The sequence below is a fragment of the Hyperolius riggenbachi genome, chromosome 6 (genome assembly GCF_040937935.1).
Source record: "Hyperolius riggenbachi isolate aHypRig1 chromosome 6, aHypRig1.pri, whole genome shotgun sequence".
Lineage (NCBI taxonomy): Eukaryota > Metazoa > Chordata > Amphibia > Anura > Hyperoliidae > Hyperolius > Hyperolius riggenbachi.
The window spans coordinates 315,785,814-315,800,826 of NC_090651.1; the positions used below are offsets into that span (position 1 = coordinate 315,785,814).

Consider the following 15,013-nt stretch of genomic DNA (forward strand, 5'->3'; position numbering starts at 1 on the left):
GGAGTGTTTACACTGCATCCGTATAGCTGCTGTTTTTCCTTTCATGTAGTGACAGGGCAGTTATGAGTTGTGGACTTTGGAAGGGGTGTGGCTTAGCAAATTGGGTGTGGCTTTGGGCAAATATGAAGTTGTTTGTATAGATTACAGTTTAAATGCCCTAACTTGTTCAGATGCTCTATTGGAAGGTCTGCATTTGTCTACTAAGTAAACAAACGGCAATATAGTAACAGACACGTGAAAGCTGATACGTAACAGCCACGGGATATAGCTGTCAATGTCTGTGCTTTCTAACTGAGGCTCAACTCAACAAATGTATACTCAAGGGGAGATATATAAAAAAATATATATAGTGGATAGTCCTGGGAACCATTTTACGTGTGTATGCAGCTATCGTCTGCTTTGCGCTCCACAAAGTGGTGCCTGTACCACTTTCGGGGCGATTTTGCTACAATGGAAGGTATAGGAAAACGCGATACGCTCACAAATCGTTTTTTCTTTTTTTTATCCAGCGATTGCGTACGCGTTTTTAAGAATAAATACTATGGCCTCAATTCACGGAGCTTTATCAAACGTTTGATAATTTACCTCATGAGTAAAATCTAATTTTGAATTCACTAAGGTGTTATATATTTATTGAACGTTTTATCGGTAACACATTCGATAAATATATAACACCTTAGTGAATTCAAAATTAGGTTTTACCCATGAAGTAAATTATCAAACGTTTGATAAAGTGTTTGATAAAGCTCCGTGAATTGAGGCCATTGTATTTATTCATTTCCGGGTCAAAGAGTTCACTTCCTGACTGAAGTGACAAAACGGAATCACTCTGCAAAAGGGCTCACAAAAGCGCTTTGCACAAAATCGTAATGTGCAATGGAGTGCCGGGAGGGGGGGAAAAACGCACAAATAAATAAAAAATCGCTTTAGTCATCGATTTCAATTTTAGACGTGAACAGAACCCTAAATATTAAATAAATCCTGTAAAAAGTAAAAGTTTGCCAAAAATTGCAGAAAACACTTTAATATTTTTATAAATATTAAATTCTGATGATTACATTCCGATTATTACAGTAGTTAGAGAGGCTGCAATGATGTGTAAGTAAAGACATTCTATACACAGTATATAGTTCTAAAGCATCTGTAGCCAATAACTGCAGTCACTCCTTGGGGCCTATCAGACCATAGTAATGTGTCCCCCCGGGTTGGTCAGTTTGTGATGTACAGTCACGCACACTAATGGGCAATATTTTTCCTTGTAACTAGTTTTGCTGGGTTGTGCCCCATCACTATGGACTGTGGCTTTAGTAAATAATAGCCCAATATCTCTACCCACAGCAGAACAAATACAAAACTTCCCCATCAATACACCTGTTACACATTACACTGCACGGGATTCCACAGCTCACATTTCTCTGCAGAGGCACAGGAATTATTGTGCTAAAGAGGAACATTAAGAATGGATAGAATAGTATAATGGCCAAGCGTAATAACCAATAGCACACCTGCAATCTGATTGGAAGAGAAATCTCCAGGCACAAATGTTATTGTAGTTCAGTGTAGGCGCTCAATGGCAGGGCTGTTTGTTTGTTTTGGGGTTTTTTTCAACAGACCATATAAATAATGTACTTAGTTGATGTTGAATAAACAACAAGTGCCTGGTCATTGATACTTCCACCAGCCACGTCCTATAGCACAAACATCAAAAGTTCAGGCTGTGCCCCCCCCCCCCCCAACGTTATGAGGATTCTGAACTGAGTAGCTGTAACTCCGCCCACAGAGCCTGCTGTTCACACATGCTGCTAGGCTGCTTCAGTCCACATGATTGCATTTTTAACCTAGCAATTTTTTTTCTTTTCTGAAGAATCCTCATTTGGCTATTAAAGGACACCTGAAGTGAGAGGGATATGGGTGTACATTACATAAAAGAACATGCACACCAGACAAAAGATGCTTTTAAATGCAATGCTTATTATTGAAGTGAAAAACTTGTACATAAACCCCGATAAACCGGCAGGATACAAACATATACATATTAGCACAATTTTAACTGAACAATGAGCAATGACACAATGTTACAATATCCTGACAAACACAGAGATGGAGGAAAGTCAGAATTTACCCAATCGGGGTTTATGTACAAGTTTTTCACTTCAATAATAAGCATTGCATTTAAAAGCATCTTTTGTCTGGTGTGCATGTTCTTTTATGTAATGTTCATGTATTTTTATAACATTGCACCCTGAGTGATTATACATTGGTTTTTTATAGCTTGTTGGTCTATTTATATGGGTGTGCAGACCCTAATGTACATATAGGGATATGGGTGTAACCATGTTTTTTTCCCCTTTAAACAATACCAGTTGCCTGGCTGTCCTGCTTATTCTTCACGCATTAGTAGTGTCTTAAAGGGGAACTGAAGAGAGAGGTATATGGAGGCTGCCATGTTTATCTCCTTTTAAGCAATACCAGTTGCCTGGCAGCCCTGCTGATCCTCTGCCTCTAATACTATTAGCCATAGCCCCTGAACAAGCATGCAGCAGATCAGGTGTTTCAGACTTTAAAGTCAGATCTGACAAGACTAGCTGCATGCTTGTTTCTGGTGTTATTCAGATACTACTGCAGAGAAATAGACCAGCAGGGCTGCCAGGCAACTGGTATTGATTAAAAGGAAATAAATATGGCAGCCTCCGTATACCTCTTACTTCAGTTCCCCTTGAATCGCACCCCTGAAACAAGCATGCAGCAAATCCAGTCAGAGACAACTGATCGGCATGCTAGTTCAGGGATTGTCACTACAAGGATTAGAGGCAGAGGATCAGCAGGACAGCCAGGCAATTTGCATTGTTTAAAATGAAATAGATATGACAGCCTCCATATCTCCCTCACTTCAGGTGTCTTTTAAGCCATCATATGATATCATGGAGGCACAAGGTTGTCACATTGCAGTTCCTTAACAGCTGGAGAGCCGAGTTTGCTGATCACTGTAGCACTGCCTCTCTTATGGCCCATACTCACGAGGGACTTTTGTCGCCTCAACACGCGGCGCGCGCGTGTTGCGGCGACAGGTCGCCCGTGAGTATGGGCCGTTGCATGCGCGCACCCCGAACTGTCGCCCGTCGCTCATGTCGCCATGCGATTGAAAGTTTCAATCGCATGGCGACAGTCGCCGCCGCACCTCCGCCGCAATTGTCGCTAGTCCGCGTGAGTACGCGGACTAGCGACAGCAACCTCCATTAAAGTATATGGAGCTTCCGGCGGAGGGAGGAGGAACGTCTGCGACAGCTTCCGCCTCGCCGCTGGTCCCTCTTCCGCGTGTGTACGCGGAGGGACCTGGCGAGGAGCTGTCGCCCACACGCTCACGTGTGCTGGCGACAGGCAACATTTGCTGCCCGTGAGTACGGGCCTTTAGGGTTTGTAGAGACAGCAGGTGGGCTGCTGAAGCTACAGCAGCTCACAGTATGACAACATGCTGCTTTTCAGTTAGGCTGCAGTGTTTGTTTGTCTGTCTGGGTTGGAAAACCCCTTATTTTTTGGTTGTGTGATGCAACTGATGGTGGGGTCATGACTATGTCGTAAAATGTAACCTCCACTTTCAAGTCAGCCCAGTGACATGATCAACTGTGTATATAGAAGAGGAGATGTTAAATTCTACTCTGATAGTTTATTATTTTTAGATATTTTAATTGTATCCTGACATTCTGATCTTCTCATTGCAGTACGAGTGACCTCTTGACACCAATGCCTGTCTTAGGTCCTTATGAACCGAGCAGGGTCAGAGGAAGGCACCTCAGGCTTCACTTCCCTTTCTCTGGTTGCTACCTGCTGACTGTCCCTTTGATTTGATAAGTCGTTTGAGCTTACAGAAAAAGTAGCAGTCAATTAGGAGGGGGAGAGAGGAAAGAGTACACTCCCACACACGTTGGGTTGAGTTGGTCAGAACTCATCTTGTCTGTACAGAGCTTCACATTATGAGATTGCTTACAGGAGGGAACAGCAGAATGATAACTCGCTAATATAATTCTCTACTTGCCCAATTATCAGCCTTTGGAAGGGGCCTTGCCCAGTCCATGCTGCTTCTTTGGAGTAGAAAAAATGTGAGACCACAGATCTGTTTACACTGTTAAGGTGCCAAATAACGAGTTAGGTAATCTCAGCACTTGCACGGCACTGCGTAGCACCTGACTTGGAAGCTGCTATAGACTGTAATGTTAATTACAGCTATAGAGGTGCTGGGTAGGATAATATATTTGTTATATTTACCTATATTGCCTATCGCGGGTAGAGCCATCTCTCGGCTTCTCTTGCCCAGCTGACCACCGCCAGGAACATACGTTCGCACAAATAATGGTGCACAGTATTGCCTGCAGTATTTACCTTCCCAGCTCCAGTGCAGTTGCAATAGCGTCTTTTTATTCAGGCTCGGACAGGAATCCGCTGAGCTGGATCGAGGTAGATACATATTTACCTCCCCGGTGTTCAGGGGCTTCAAGCACTGCAATGGAGGAGGACGGGGAAAGCCTCATTAGCCTCCCGAGGTAGGTATCCCCTCATTACAGATTTTATTTGCCACAGCACCGGTTGGTTTGGGCAACCTTTTTTTTTTCTTAAAGTCAAAATGTATTAATGGTTGGGGAAAACTTACTTTTCTTTTAAGCAGGTAAGACTTTTCAGCTACATATGAAACATATCTGTAATAATACTAACGACAAAAACAATATAAAGGCTTACAAGCAGGTTACTGGCCAGGAGTGAAATTTGTTTGTAAGGTGATTGATTTACTTTCGGACAACTCTGGATTTGGACATATAGTATAAGGGCCTATTTCCACTACATGCAGATTGGATGCAGAAAAACTGACTCCAATGAATGCCTACAGGAAAATCTGCATCAGAAAAAATCGAGTTTCGTGGAAACAGGCCCATAGGCTTTCATTGGAGTCAGTTTTTCTGCATTCAATCTGTGTGTAGTGGAAACAGTCCCTTAACTATGTTTTTGGGGGCTTTTTACAATGTGCAATAAAAAAAAAAGTATTGTATATTGTGTACATGAAGACAACTTTGTTTCTCTGAAATACTGTAACTCAAGTCATTTGTAAGTTAACTACTTAGCTGAAGCCTATGACAGCCGATCACACTGATTGGCTGGCGGGGGGAGGGAGGGGGGATTTATACAGATATAAAAAAAAAGCACATTTTTATTAAAAAAACAAATACATAAACATTGATAAACAAATAAACACATGTCTGGGGGGCGATCAGACTCCACCAGCAGAGAGCTCTGTTGATGGGGAGAAAAAAAGGGGGGGGGGGGAATCACTTGTGTGCTGAGTTGTAAGGCTCTGCCTTAAAGCTGCAGTGGCCCATTTAGTTAAAATTGCTCTGGTCTTTAGGGAGGTTTTCCACTGCAGTCCTCAAGTGGTTAAGGAGGCCATACATGATTAAATGTTTTTGTTATTTGTTCATGTTTTTGTTATTTGTTCAATCAGAGGAATCTGATAAATTTTTCCGCTTGATCAAATAATCTGAAAAATCGAACCAATATACCATACAAAGTCCATACAAAGTGCGGCCTGACCTTGCATCTCAGTTTATGCTGTGGGGGGGGTGTGGCCTGTGGACCACTCTTGGACATTTGAACCAATATACCATGTAGTGTTGAGCTCACGATCAGTGAGCTATTCGAATCCGTGATTAAAATGAGGCTTGATTGCCTCAGGTGTGCGGCTGGGAGAGAGGGGGTTACTTACCCATAAGTCTGCGGTCCTCTATGCGTTCCAAACGTCTTGCACGCGTTCTAATAATCACGGATTTGAATAGCTCACTACTCGTGAGCTCATCACTAATATCATACACTTATGATCGATTTTTCTGAAAATATCAAACAAATGATCAAATAGAAATTTCAGTTTCTATATGATTTTCCCAACACATGCGATCAGATTTTTATTGAAAAAATCGAGTAATTATTCGTTGTTTTTTTCTCAATCGAAAAAATGTTTTTTTTTTACTTCCTCTCTATTCAATCGTTTTGGTAGAATAAACAGGAGAATCGGACGACTTGATTGTACCATGTATGGGCACCTTAAGGGACTGCCTGTACTGTGTTTCATCTGTGTGTTTCATTATGTGGAATTCAGTTTTAACTGTGATGTCACTTATACAATATTCTTCAAGATGTGTTTGTTTCATTAAAAACTCTGCCTAACTAAAGGCTATGGTGACCATATACATATGCACTGAAGCGATCAGAGAAGTGTCAGCTATTGCAGAGATACTGTAAGCTGATGTTGTGAAATCTATGTCCCCTCCCCTTGTAACTGTTAATAGGGAAGTTCTGACATGAGGTCATGCTCCCTCCCCCCAGGACAACATAAAACCAGTGGCAAAGGTAGAGATGATCACACTTGAAGTGAAAGGATTCCGCAAAGTGATCACTGGTACCTCAAGAGCACCACACTGCCTGCAAGCCAAGCATCCCCTTTCCTGGAGGCAGTACTGGTCCTGTCCCAAGATGCTGAGCACCCTCAACACGCTACAGTAAGTCACATGCTCACAACAACTTTTCCCTCTATCTTGCTAGCCAAGTCAAAACTGACCGAACTGAATTATACGCATGCACTAAAGCTAGTGCTAAGGCTAGGCTTCAATATCAAAACTGCAAGTATTGCTATATAGTCTGATAACTTTTGTTTCTGTGTGTTGTGGTGTTTTAAGAAGCTTATGTAGTAAAGCGAGACAAGCCTACCTGAGAATAGCCAGGTTCTGTGTCCGAAAAGTATAGACACAACTCAGGCTCTGGTCTTAAATGCCCAGGTTATCAATTTTGGATGCTTTGTTTTGTTTTTCATTTCTTTGTAAGATTTTATTTTTTTCATTTTTCTTTCTTACTTGTAATTTGTTTTAAAAGATCAATACCCCCAATGAATTATACTTTCCTAGTCACTCAGTGGTGCTGTTTGGAAGGAAAGTGGTGCAGTTATCTAGAGTGACCAATCAGAATTTATGTATCATTCAGCACATGAATTGTGATTGGTTGTTTTACGCACCTGCTTTACTTTTAATTATGATTGGCCAATCACTGACCAATTTTACCACCTAAATGTAATACGAGTGTTTATCTGCACAATCTGCTCACAGTATTCAATATCTGTTGACCCTCATACTACATAGAGATGGTAAAATTGGTCAGTGATTGTTAAATCATAATTGAAAGTGTGTACCAGTCTTAAGGCTTCCAATGTCTTTGCTTCTGTCCTAGAAAAAAAATCAGACCCCAGGAATCTCTCCACCAGCTTAAAGCCTGATATACACATCCAGTTTTGATTGCTTTTACCTCCCATTTAATGAGAGCTTACCTACACAATCTGTCCATAGTATTTAATATCTGTAGACCCTCAAACTACATGGAGGTGTAAAATTGGCCAGTCAGTGGCCAATCATAATTGGATGTGTGTACCAGCTATAAATTGCTGGAAGTTTGATGCTACTGCATCCTCCACTAAGTAATGAAAGCTGTGATCCCTGGTAAGGCCATGCTGGGAGTTGTGGTGTAGAGATCTTGCTGCTATATTATATGTAAGAAGATGCCTAGTGTTCTGATTCCGTCCACACTCTTCTATTTACGATTTTCAAAATTAAGTTTAGATTTTTATTGGAATGATCTTAAATAGCCTCTCAAAATGTCTATCTCTTAAATAAAAACATGACTAAGAAATAGACACATATTGACATCTCAACCTATCCTCTTTGACATCCGACGCTAGAATCCTACTGATAACGCAAACTCCCGTCCATCCTGTTAAGTTAACTTAAAGGACCACTCCGACGAAAAAAAAGTAAGCAGTTAAAATCGGACAGAACCAACAGGTTCTCCTCATGGGGTTTTCTGAGCTTTTCTTGAACTTCTTGAACAGCAGTTTAACTACCAAAATAGTAAGATACCAGCCAGCCTCCCTACTCACTTGCACACTATTTTGACAGTTAGACTTAGCAACTGCCATTCAGGAAATGCTTTTGAAAACAAAGGAAACCCTGAGAATCCCCTATGAGGAGATGGACTGGTCCAAAACCTGTTCTGGCAGATTTTAACTGCACATTTTTTCCGCTGGAGTGGTCCTTTAACATGTTAAAGAATCTTTGGGTCAGGTGATGCAGTAGGTGTCCAGCTGTAGTGATTGGCCGCAGATAATAATGTTTTATCATATTAAGTTCATATTTACATAGAGTTTTCGCTTAAATAAAAACATTTCTTGTGCCGGGCATTAGATAATGGTCTTTGCATGGTATCTACTTAGGCAGATAACAGAGTTTAATAGACCACATTAATGATTCTTAAAATATTGATCGTCAAACAAAAGACAAATTGTATTGCCAGTCAGTCTGCGTAGGATAGCAAAGTATTTGCTGATGACAACAGGCTTTGCCCTGGACTGATGCTTAGGAAATAATATCAGGTGGTTCTGAATTGTTTATTGGTGTTGTGTATTTATATATTGTCATTGTATTACACAGCACTTTATAGGTTGCACAGAACTGTTTACATCTGTTTCTGAACCCAAAAGAGCTGACAGTCTAATTTCTGTACTACACTGAGTGACACACATTCAATGCCATCATTCGCCAGTCAACCAATCTTTGTTTTTGTCAATGTTTCTCTTATAAAATAAAGTTCAGTGAAAAAGCTAAAATATGAACCATTATATCACCTATTTGAAGCAGAGGGTATGGCCAGCTTTAGTGATTTATGAAATTAATGACATAATATATATAGAAGATATGCTGCCGCTCACATCATCAGCTTTGGACAAATCAGAGTGCAGTGCATACCGGGGCTCATTCACTAAGATGGTGATTTACGCAACTGCTCTATTTTGTTATTTCGATTTTTTAAATAGTCCTCCTGTGTCTGGACCAATAATTATCCATAGCAACCAGACTCCTTGATTTGAAAAATTAGGCCTGTTTGGTTGCTAGGGACAGATGCTACTCCTTAGCCTTTATTTTTGTAGATCAGCCTTCTTGCAGTTTGCAGATGTTGCTCCATCTTGTAGGATAGAGGCAGGGAAGGTTCACCACTCTCTGCCACTCACCCATTGCACCCGTTAGCAAGCTCCCATAGTGCCCTTTATGGGGCAGAGAGTGTAGAAGGGGCAGGTGACCCTTATATAATGGCACCCTACTTCTGTAAGCTACAGTTTAGCAGTGGCTAAGTGGTTAGGATGTTTTCCCTGTCAATGTAGAGTCCTAAGATCTACTCCAACCATATATGTGGTTTGTATGTTCTCCCTGTGTTTGTGTGGGTTACATCCGGGTACTCTGGTTTCCTCCCATGACCAAAAAAAATATAACAAGTAGATGAATAGTTTTCCTCCAATGGACTGGGGCAGCTTTGTCAAGGCAGATGCAATGAACATGAACCAAGAGCTGGAATTGAGTGAAACTAGGATTCGGGGCATATTCTCCAGTACTCCCTGCACCTGCCTTGACGAAGCCATTGACTATAGACAGCGGTAGAGACAGTGGATTGTACTCTCTAAGCGCAGTCTCATATGAAGGTGCTGTATAAAATACACAGATGATCATGAACATGGTACCAGTCTGCCAGTGTTAAATTCCAGGCGCTGTCACCATGGTATCACACAAGCGTAAATGTAATAAGGCTGCAATAGGGAGAATTTCATGCTGGAGGCTGTGATGTGGCATTGGTGGCATTTATTTAGAGGAAGCAAGTGTCGCTGCTTTCCCTGGGATAAAAAATGGTGCTGAGGTGCTATAGTAAAAGTTTGTGCTGAAGAAGAACATATAGTAGTTAAATCAACTGATGACCTAAGATTTATCCAGATAAGAATCAAATTACAACCTAAGATGTACAGGTCTAAAGAGCAATATACAGTAGTTTGTTGCTGGATTGAAAATAGTCTAATAATTATGTATGTAGTCTGTTTTGTTCTTTGCTAGTTATTCTTATATAGTGCTGGCATCTACTTCTGCTTGTAGTCACGTCACTAAGGCTAGCCTCACCGTGGGCTCCCTGTAGGCATCATTCCCACTTGCGCTGGACCAGCGGGAACAGACAGTTCAGTGTCCTCTCCGATTGTCCTCTGTGGTCCGGCTGGAGCCCTCTTACAGGCTACAGTAAATGGCATCCATGCCAGCCTCACTTATGCTTTCAGGAGGGTCTTGCGTATAGGTTAATTACAACCAAGACTTCTGTGCCTCATCACCCTGTGGCACAGGCGACTGAGAGGGGATCTGACTGACATGTATAAATGCATCAGAGGGCAATACAAAAGCTTGGCAGATTAGCTTTTTGTCCCTAGGGTTGTATGACGGACAAGGGGGCATGATCTGTGTATGGAGGAAATTACTTTTTGCCATCTATTTAGAAAGAGGTCCTTCACAGTGACAGTGGTTACAGTCTGGAATATCTTACCTCAGGGAGTAGTTTTGGCAAACTCTATATCTGCATTTAAAGAAGGCTTGGATGCTTTCCTTGCATTGAAGGGCATCCACGGCTATAATTATTAGGTCATTCCTGAAGAGTTGATCCAGGGATGTATCTGACTGCCATCTGAAGTCAGGAAGGAATATTGCCCTTTTAAGGCTAGTTGGCCCAAGCCTATAGGGTTTTTGGCCTTCCCCTGGATCAACTGAGATATGTGCAGGTTCAGAATGGTGTTTTGTTTTTTGTTTTTTCTGGTTGAACTTGATGGAAGGATGTCTTTTTTTCAACCAAACTAACTATGTAACTATGTTCATGTGCGTATCGGTGCACCATATTGTGGTGAGATACATTTACTTGCTGCGACTTCCGTAGCATCGTCCTTTCCCTGTTATGCAAATGGTGTCCCTCGGGAGGGCTTGATACACAAAATGAGAGCCACTGTGGGCGAGTGGAACTTTACAGCCCCTGAGCCTGAGGTAGGCGGTGGATTAAATGACGCACTAGTCTAACTTAACCAAAATACAGTACTTCCTGTCTGCAGACGCACGTGTTGGGTCAGTAGTGCGTGCGGTCAGTTACTGGTAGTGGCGCCCTGTTGGTTTGAGAACCAAACACAATATTTGCTGACTTGTGCAGAATAAAGATATCTTAAGAAAGAGGAAACTAAACAGCAGGACTCAGCAGAGAACCATTATAAGACCACAACAACTATAAACATCGGTTCTCAGAAGTTCCAGCTAAAGTTAGACATAGGTGTAATTTATTAAACCTTGCTACTATTATACTATTACATGGTAAAGGGAACCTGAAGTGGGAGGGACACGGAGGCTGCCATATTTATTTCCTTTTAAACAATACCAGTTTCCTGGCAGCGCTGCTGATCTATTTAGATGCAGTAGTGTCTGAATAATACCAGAAACAAGCATGCAGCTAATCTTGTCAGATCTGACAACAATGTCAGAAATATCTGATCTGCTGCATGCTTGTTCAGGGTCTACGGCTAAAAATATTTGAGGCAGAGGATCAGCAGGCCAGCCAGGCAACTGGTATTGTTTAAAAGGAAATAAACATGGCAGCCTCCATATCACCCTCACTTCAGTTGTTCTTCTTTAAGCAGTGCTGCATATTATAGATCTATTTCCTGAGATTTCTTCCAAAAGTTGAGCTAGAGGTGAGGACAGACCATAGTGAATAGAATTTCTCCATTCACCAAAGCATCCTTGCTGTATTGCGGAGACTGGCTCAATCCAGTGCGGAAACCCATGTGTTTTCTGCCTAGTGCAGTTATTCATTTTTTTGTGTGCGTTTTTATATGCGTTTGGTGTTTTAGTTTTTCATGTGTTTTGTTGCATTTGTATTTTTTCAATATTTGCCCTTTTGAGTGGCCCAATTTCAAACTGCATAGAATCTGTAGACAACTGAAGTGAGAGGGATATGGGGGCTGCCATATTTATTTCCTTTTAAGCAATGCCAGTTACCTGGCTATCCTGCTGATCTGCCTCTAATGCCTGGTACACATGATGAGATTTTCTGGCAGATTTACTGCCAGATAGATTATTTCCAACATGTGCAATCTGATTTCCGATCAATTTTTCCATTCACATCTATGGAAATCAGATCGGTCATATTGGAAACAATCTATCTGGCAGTAAATCTGCCAGAAAATCTCATTGTGTGTACCCAGCATAGTACTTTTAGCCACAGACCCTGAACAAGCAGGCAGCAGATCAGGTGTTTCTGACATTATTGTCAAATCTGACAAGATTAGTTCCATGCTTGTTTCTGGTGTTATTCAGACACTACTGCAGCCAAATAGATCTTCAGGGCTGCCAGGCAACTGGTGTTGTTTAAAAGGAAATAAATAAGGCAGCCTCCATATTCTTTTCATGTCCGTTGTCCTTGAGGCTGGTTTTACATTCAAGGAAACATCTGGTGATCCTCACAGCCTTGAGGCCCATCTCACAAGGGCTATAACACAAGTGTGGACATTGTAATCTTCACACCCATAGCAAGTGTAGTAGTGAGGCTCCCCTCAACGCTCTCAATGTAGTTATGCCCCGCCCCTACATAGGAAAGCAAGGTGGTTCCACAACCGCCAGCACCAGAAAGCGGTCCAACAGTGGACCTAGTGTGGCCCGACCAGCAGGAATCATACAGAAAGGCCATTGAGGTTGATAATTAAGTTGCTGTAATTGACAGACAGTGCATCCAGAATACTGAAGACCCAGTGAGCAGCAATTCGAGGTGTTCTGCTGCATTGCTAGGAAAAATTTACCTGTTCAAGTGAAACCTTTTATTGCCTTCTGTGACCCTGATGGAGGTATTTTTCTGACTTCCTGACATGTCACTGGTAGCAGGGAATTTGGGATACACTCATCCAGTGTTGGTTGGCCAATTTTACAACCTCAATTAGGTTACCACTACCATGCAATATGAGAGCTTCTGTACACATTCCATTCACAGTATTCAAACTCTATTGGCTGTCATACTACTTGGAAGTGGTAAAGTTGGATGTCTGTATGCTCCCCGAAAGCCTGGTACACAACTTCAGTTTTGTAAAGGTGTACAGAGGCGCCACAAGGATAAAATATGCTAAAAACGTTCAGGAGGCGGTGGTGGACCAGCCACTCCAAAACAGACACGACACTATCGATTGAGGTAGTCACAATTTATTCACATACTCCTAGAAACAACTGGCAATGCGTTTCGCGGGTGTATTCCCGCTTCTTCAGGCAATAACAAATAGGAGTACACACAGTACAGTTTCAAGATCACGATAAGGCGCTTATTGTGTGCTGCTGGTTATTGTATTGTCACATATTGTGAGCTGTTTGTACACCTTCCGACAAGCTCTGTTTGTTTATCTTCCACAGATTTGACAACCTCACCTTCAACTGTTCGGTAAGTCTTTTTATTCCATGATACTTGTTTTACTACTGAAAAACTCTCATGCTATGGGCCTGATTCTGTGTGGCCAGGGGGAGCAGTTCAGTAGATGGATGCAGTTTGGTACTCCGTTTTTCAGTTGGGTTAAGCTAGAAGTCTGCTGTCCATCTGCAGATCTGCCCTCTAGTGGCTGGAGGGTGTTGGTTGCTAGACTCTTCTAGACCTACTGTAGCATAAAGCATCATACTCCCTATAGATTGTTGTCGGCTGGTACTAGAGATTGGGGCATGATCCCTCTCATGACAGCTCATGGTTGAGGCTTTACAGACACGTCACTAGCCTTCTATTACTATGGAGAGGGGCGGAGGAATGAGGTGTGGTGCACGACGGAAGGGGCGGAATGAGGGAGAGAACAATAGCATTGGGCTGTGCTCAGGTGAGATGATCTTGCATGCTAGATTTCTTGCCAACATACCCACACTAGAGTCTCTGAAGAAGTGACAGTCTTTGGTCACGAAACGTGCGTCAAGCTGTGCTTAATGACATTACCGTGATATATTATGAGATTTTACTTGCTTTTTTTTTATACAGGATGTGTTAAAGGTTATGTTTTATTACCTTATACTGAACGCATTGTAAACCCTAATTTGGGGTGCTTTTGGAGGTATTTCTCCTATTCCTGCTAGCTGTTTTGCATGCCACAGTCCTTTAGTCTTTCCTGCTATACAATAGTATGAGTGACTTCTGTAGCTTTGATTTCATCTTGTAGCAACATCATCTGTGCAACACAAATAGCATCTGACACAGGAAACCTACAGCTATTTTGTCTTTTCACTTTTGTCCCCTCCCATCCTTAGCATATTGAATACAGACAATCAATATTTGTAAACAGCAAAGTACACAGGAGGAGCAGATTTATCAAGTGAGGTGCAAAGAGAACGGCTGCGCAAAAGGATGCTCATAGCAATGTGTGTGAAATGCTACTGGGGTCATTTTCACCCTAGCTGGACTTCATATACTAAGAAGTGTTCAATGTAATTTTCTCTGCGGTTCTTATAGTAAACCACCCTTCTAATATTTCATATCGATGGCTTCTCTCTCTTTTAGTACCCAGATACAATGCTTCAGGACCTGGACGTTTTCTCTAAGCACCCCAATAACTTTGGGCAGAACCCCGAGCCTGACCCTCACATAGGTAAAGTGTTTTGAGCATATTAATGACTGAGACTGAATTATGTTTTGAGGATTTGTAATTAATTGATAACATGAGACCTGAGACAGTAAAGCATTTTCATGTGCAGCCAGCGCCGGTAGCGTCAGGCCCCTTTCACACTAACGATTGAGACAGAGTGCTTTATAGATACAATGTTAGCCCGTAGGTTAGCGTATTCTTGCATTGCTATAAAGGGGGGAGGAGGGGCTATGGCACGGCGGAGCAGGTGTTTTTGGTGCACAGGGGCCATCAGCAGATGTGTAGCTAGAGTTTTCAGCACCCGGGGTCCAAGGCAAACTTTTTGCGCCCCCCTTTGAACAAAATGAGCGTGGCCACGCATCAGAATGTGGTCGTGGTCACGGGTGGAGTTGAGTGTAGAAATGCTGTTTAGGTAGCCAGAAGTGCCCCCCTATAAACAGCCAGATGTACCCCCTTTATATAGCCAGATGTGCCCCCCTATAAACAGCC

The 15,013-nt window shown here is 42.1% G+C and overlaps 1 protein-coding gene across 6 annotated transcripts in view; it reads left to right on the top strand.

Moving 5' to 3' along the window:
* Nucleotides 1-15,013, top strand: part of SPIB (Spi-B transcription factor) — a 71,844-nt gene that overhangs the window by 40,723 nt on the left and 16,108 nt on the right. For 2 of the 6 annotated variants that reach the window (XM_068242994.1, XM_068242995.1), the window contains 3 exons: nt 6,367-6,539; nt 13,320-13,347; nt 14,440-14,527. In XM_068242994.1, the coding sequence (XP_068099095.1) occupies nt 6,397-6,539; nt 13,320-13,347; nt 14,440-14,527 (259 nt within the window). In that variant the 5' untranslated portion in view covers nt 6,367-6,396. Of the gene's footprint in view, nt 1-6,366; nt 6,540-8,135; nt 8,156-9,132; nt 9,186-13,319; nt 13,348-14,439; nt 14,528-15,013 lie in introns of those variants that run through there. The other 4 variants (XM_068242998.1, XM_068242999.1, XM_068242997.1 and 1 more) reach the window with 3 other exon arrangements.